This window comes from Protopterus annectens, chromosome 8.part0 (assembly GCF_019279795.1).
Source record: "Protopterus annectens isolate FY-2018-M chromosome 8.part0, PAN1.0, whole genome shotgun sequence".
NCBI lineage: Eukaryota > Metazoa > Chordata > Ceratodontiformes > Protopteridae > Protopterus > Protopterus annectens.
In genome coordinates this window covers 806,950,173-806,956,549 of record NC_056741.1, presented here as the reverse complement: position 1 = coordinate 806,956,549, position 6,377 = coordinate 806,950,173, and the positions used below count along the sequence as shown (strand labels likewise).

The 6,377-nt window shown below is 37.4% G+C and overlaps 1 protein-coding gene across 2 annotated transcripts in view; it reads right to left on the bottom strand.

The window, feature by feature from the left end:
- Positions 1-209: 209 nt before the first annotated feature.
- Positions 210-6,377, bottom strand: part of LOC122809059 — a 632,045-nt gene continuing 625,877 nt past the window's right edge. For both annotated transcript variants that reach the window (XM_044080272.1, XM_044080273.1), the window contains exon 6: positions 210-832. In XM_044080272.1, coding sequence (XP_043936207.1) covers positions 579-832 — 254 coding nt within the window. In that variant the 3' untranslated portion in view covers positions 210-578. The remainder of the gene's footprint in view (positions 833-6,377) is intronic.

Here is a 6,377-nt window from a genome sequence, read left to right as displayed (position 1 = left end):
CAGACAGCAGGCAGGAATGGAAATTGTAGCTAATCCATTCATGTCCTGCTACTGCTGTTCACTGGTCAGCACTGTCTGCTTTAAGTGCAAACTCAATGTTAACTACACATAGGGGGTGCTTAACAACTGTATACATATTTATGAGAGAAAAGAGTAAGGATGCATTAATTGTTTGTTGATATGGAGAGAACATGTCCACCAGGTGCATATCGATATTAGCTCTTTAATTACCACAAATCAATGTCCCTGATTATGTCCAAACTACATACAAACAAAGGCAGGAAGAATGGCATACAGTTAATACAATTATTTATCTCCAATGATCTTACTGCTACACAAAATAGGCATGCATCAGGAACACATTCTGTACAATTTTTTCTACCATTAGCAAACCTGTGAATGCTTTTGAAGGAAATAATGAAACTGCAGAAGTTAGGTTATTATCAGTACATCCTATCATGTGAACACTCACAGATGCACACAAAGACATAATAGTAAGGTGTAATCTTTGTGTCTAACTTCATGTTTGTAAAGCTACAGAATTCCGGTGTTTGCGTACACAAAAGCAGCACTGCTTTCTAAAACATATGTTTTAAAATAAGTACACCAGTCATTACTAATATCAGTAAGTTGGAATGAAGATGAAGTAAGCAGGTGGCACCAGAAGGGGTGGTGGAAGCTGAAGGGATGGCAGTGCTGCAAGGCTGTGTATCACAGCAATCTTCAGTACGTTGATAGTTGTAACCAACGAAGACGTCTAACGAAGATGATTTATAACAATCCTGTCTAGCCACACAACCTTGTTTTTGCCAGATGTTTCTAGAAAAGCCACCTAGAAAAGATAGAACATCATGTTATTGCCTTGTATCACCAAATGGGAAGTTAGAGTTTGCAAATGTCCCTGGAAAGAACCAGATAAAAGCTTCTTGAGTTGTCTTCAGTAAGACTTAGTACGTTATTCTGTGAAAAATGTTACTGTTGATTTTAACATAGAAATAGGTTTTCCTGCATCTTCATCTAGAGATTTTTTTCTTTTGTATTTGTTGGAATGTGAGCGTTCTTAATATACATTACTTTTCATGTTAATTTTCTTGTATTGATGTAATATGGAGGTTTTCTCCCTTGGCCTCCACTGAAAAAGGGCTTTTACCCAGTCAAACTTTTCCGGTTAACAAATGTCAAATAAATAATAAAATAGTGTTAACCAAGAGCTGATCTCCCATAGTAGCTTGATTTCATGAACGTTTATCACAGATGACAATACTAATAAGAATCTTTATTGCTCAATAGTCTATTAATGCCTTCTAAATTTTAAAGTACCTAACGTATCCAGTTTACATAAGGCTGCATAACTTGATTAACAATGAAGAATATATGGAAATTATGGCTTAGCTTCAAAAATACTGGTAGAATTTCTGGTAAAACTATTAAAACCCATAATAAAGTAAGGATATTTCATGAATAGATCATTTTAAAAACAAGGGGAAATAATGTAAATTTTGAAACTAGATCCCTTCAGAATTAGTACTTAATTATCAGTTACACTGTGAACAAAATAAATTGATTTATGTCTGCTGCATGAGGCTGGCTTGTGTGAACTATTTTATATCTATAGAAAAACAGTTTATCTGAATTAAAAATAGTATGCCCTGTAATTAATAAAACTAACGTAAAAGTCCAGAAGCAGGACATCACCATTATTACATTTCTGCTTCTGAATCTATTGTGCAGCACCACCACCACCAATAACATAGACCTAAGGGAGGTGTGTCCAGCACTGGATAAATAGTCTTAAAGTACAAGGACATGACAAGGGTAGTGGTGGAGCAAGACCATCCTTTCCAATGAGAAAGAATATTTTGGATTATGATCTTGTGACTTTGTGTCATTTGTAGATAGGAAACCGTCTGTATGTATGTATGTATGTATGTATGTATGTATGTATGTATGTATGTATGTATGTATGTATGTATGTATGTATACATGTATGTATGTGACCAACAACTCTTCAGACAGTCAGCCAGAGTTAAATGATTACAGAAATCTGTGTCTCATCAAACAAATTTAATATATTAGTCAAAATTCAAGTCAAGTCAAAGTAAACTTTATTGTCATTCAGAAATTAAACAAGTTCAAAAACTGAACGAAATTCCATACCTCCAGATCAATGTGCAGACAACATATAGACTGTTTTCACAGACATTTACACATGTAACACTTGGCTATTAAATCACAGATATGCAGGTAGACAGACTAATATTGCACATAATTAGAAACACATTTTTAACACTTTTTGAACTGAACACTTATTTGCATGAGACTTCAGTATTGCACAGGTACTTGGTTAAGGCATTGCATTGATCCTTGCACAGAAAGAGACATAGATTGAGTATTGCACTGTGAACATTAGAGTACTGCACTATGGACCTTAGAGTACTGCACTATGGTTAATTTATGAATTTGCAGGTATTGCACCGGCACTATTAGGTTTTACCTCATATCATAACAGCACTTCACTGTTCCACGAGAGGAGAAAATATACTAGATCTCATTGTCACAAACATGGGAAGCCCTTATAAAATGCCTTCTATGAACACCTCCAGGACTGCATGGATCAGGCAATCCAAAATAAAACCAAGACTCTTTCCACAAGGGGCAAACGTCCAGTCTGGTGGACCCCAGCCATTAACAAACTTTACAATAAGAGGAACAGCTATGTTTAGGAATCTGGTGGAAACTCACAGATATGCTCAGAATTAGTCGTTCCTCACCAAGAAAAGGAAGACTCCAAAAAATCTCATATGCTGCCAGATTGAAGAAACTCCAGCTCTATGTCATGTGAGGCAGAGCACCTGACTCTGTTCAAGAGAAATCTAGACCTGTGGAGATGGGTTGTTGAGTTTTTACCGGGAATCATCTGGGTCACTGCTGGACAGAGGCACAACAAACTAATGGGCACAGTATTTTTTCAATAGATAGCCTAGTATAAACCTATGAACCTATGAACCTATGAACCTATGAAAGAAGAGCTATTTTACTGCATTGCTACTGCTTTAGATGGCCTATAAGTTACAGTCATGGTGAATATTGCACTAAGTATTAGGTGAGACTGGTAAGCAGGTTCTTGCACAAATTGAGACAGTTTCTACTGACCCAGTTGGACATCATGGAATGTAGTGGTTATTAGAGTTCAGCAGCGAGATGACAATAGGGAAGAAGCTGTTCTTGAATCTCATAGTTCTGCAATATATGCTTCGGAAGTGTTTTCTGGATGATAGATGCAGGAACAGTCTGTAAGCAGGGTGAGTGCAGTCTTTAATTATTACTCTGGAACTGCTGAGACATCTGAATAAGTACAGGTCATGAATAAGTTTTAAGGTGATCTTAAAGATCCTCTCGGCTGTCTTCACCATTCTCTGGAGGGATTTGCGCTCAGAGGGAGAGCAGCGTCCATACCATACTACGAGGATGTTCCTCAGGATGCTTTCTATTGTATCTCTGTAGAAGGTAGTGAGAACTGCCGATGGGAGATTCTCTGTCCTCAGCCTTCTTAAAATGTGCAGCCTCTGGTGCGCTTTCTTGACTATGGCATTTGTATTTGTGTTCCAAGACAAGTCCTCATCGATGTGTACTCCCAGAAACTTCATGCTTCTCACTTTCACTTTTTTTTCTCTTTCACCTGTTTCTGCATTGATGGTGAGGGGAGAATGTTTCTTCCATTTTTTCCTGTAGTCCACAATTATCTCTTTTGTCTTGTTCACATTTAGTGCTAAGTTGTTATTTCCACACCAGGTAATGAGTTGTTCCACCTCATCTCTATATGCTGTTTCATCGTCACTATTGATGAGGCCTACCACCGTTGTGTCATCCACAAACTTGATGATGTGATTTGTATTGTACCTGGCTGTACAATCATGTGTTAACAGGGTGAACAGCAAGGGACTTATTACACATCCTTGTGGAATTCCAGTGTTAAGAGTGATGCTATCTGAGGAGTTATTTCCTGTGCACACTTTCTGAGGTCTGTCTGTGAGAAAGTCAAGAATCCAGTCACAAAATGGAGTGTTGACGCCCAGTTGGAGTAGCTTCATTACCAGATGAAGTGGGATGACTGTGTTAAAAGCAGAGCTAAAGTCAATGAATAGTACCCTTGCAAAGGCGTTTTTATTCTCAAGGTGTTCCAGCAATAGATGGAGTGCTAGTGAAATGGCATCTGCCATAGAGTGGTCTGCTGTGTAAGCAAACTGCAGAGGGTCAAGATCAGCAGGCAGCCCAGATGTTATGGCATCCTTTGACCAGTCTTTCAAAACACTTCATCACTGTGGAGGTTAGGGCTACAGGGCAGTAGTCAATTAGGCAAGATGGTGGAAACTTCTTTGGTAATGGTATTACTATTATGGGCAGAATTTTTTTAGATCACAGTCAAGTTATTGAAGTGTATGTCATAAAAAAGGTGGTAATGAGGGGGTGTCAGTCTTAGTGTCAAAGTAACTGACCTGCAATCACCTGGTCAAAGTAAAATGATCATGGAAGAAGTGCATCAGGTATATGAAATAAGTTGAATGTATTACTAAGGGATGAATTTCTTTCATATGATCAAAGTCAAACTATTGAGGTATGCATTGTTAAAATGTGAAAATATGGTAATTCAGTAGGGGCAGGTTTTTCCTTGTAAATATAACTGTCTGTCACTTGATCACAGATGAATGAATACAGGGGTTTTGTGTGTGTGTGTGTGTGTGTGTGTGTGTGTGTGTGTGTGTGTGTGTGTGTGTGTGTGTGTGTGTGTGTGTGTGTAAAACAAACCATGTTAATAAGGCCAGAAATGTTTTAAGTTGATCACAGCCAAATAACTGAAGTGCACTGCTCAAAATATAGTTACTCTGAGTGGAAGAAAGTAACAACTCTGCTGTCACCTGATCAAATTTAAATGATTATAAATGGAGGTGTTGTATATATGTGCGAAATAAGATGAATATATTACTATGAGCAGACTTCATGTGATCAAAGTCAGACTGTTGAGATATACCCATTCAAAATGTGAAAATACAATCCCGTTGATGATTATTCAGTATGAAAGCAATTTTCTTACTATCCCTTGATCATGGTACATGTGTATGTACATGCACATGTGTCCATGTGACAAGTTTAATATGTAACTGGGGGCAGAATTTCATTAATTTCTTTTACATAACCACAGTCTAATAAGTGACATATGTGTGAAAGTAACTGTTCTACTTTCATTTGATTATAGTTAAATCATCATAGAGCCATGGAGCAACATGCTCTTGTCAGTACATAAATGGAGGTGAAACATGACTTATGGAGAAAACTAGTGCCTGTTCCTCTTTGATATAAGTACCTCTGATTTTGCAACTTGATCTGAGCTGACCTGTTAGAAGGCCTTGAAAACAATTTCTAGTCACAACGTTCTACCAAGCTGGATTAGTTCCATTTGGAGACTAGTGCTGACAGTTAACAGTTTCTTACAGTGTTTTATGACCGAGCCATATCAGAAGTACTTGAATTACCCACTTCAGTGTGCTTATGACCTTTATCTATTACTCCTCATGAGAATTGGTCTGATAATGATTTTCATGAGCTGCATGGGCACAGGCAAAAGTTGGAACGTACATGGAGACACTGCATCTGCCTTCAGAGAATAATACTTGGAGTCATTATAACGACTACATGGTTTAGAAATTTCATTTTGGAAGGTAGGGTTGTTGCTGTGCAATGAGACCTCTCATGCATCAAACTGCCCAGCCACTCTTTTTTGGATATTTGACAGACTGTGTAGTGACAGTCCAGCCTATATAACTGTCCAGAAAGCTTTTTATTCTCTAGGTGTGGAGTTTTTAATATATTTTGCAAATAAGATTTTCCAAGATCAGACACTTCATTTTCCAAGATTGGATCACTCTGCAATAGGAATGTAACAGTCTACAAATGTGTTGTTTATATATATGCCAAGGTTATGAGCATTGCGTTGGCTGTGAAAGGTAGAAACAAAAACAAGATAATTGGAATTCTATAATTATGTGCTTAATAAGAGGTGACGCATAGTTAAATTGGTAAAATCAACTAGGTTTAATAGTCCCACTGTTATACCCAACTAGACAGACTAGGCTGAAGTTTGCTCTTATCGAGCTAGATACTTATTGCTTGCAATCTCTATGTCCCATTATCTCCTAAATCCCTTGATCATCCCTGAGAATGGATAGTTATATTCAGTTCAAAACAGACATTAGAAATTTTCATCTTCAAGGAGCCATCCTTGTGTCATATGATCTGGAAAATTTCTACTTTATCTCAAACCTAACTTTTATCACTGAAATTACTGTCAGTGTGGTCAATGCATTGTTTTAAATACTCTT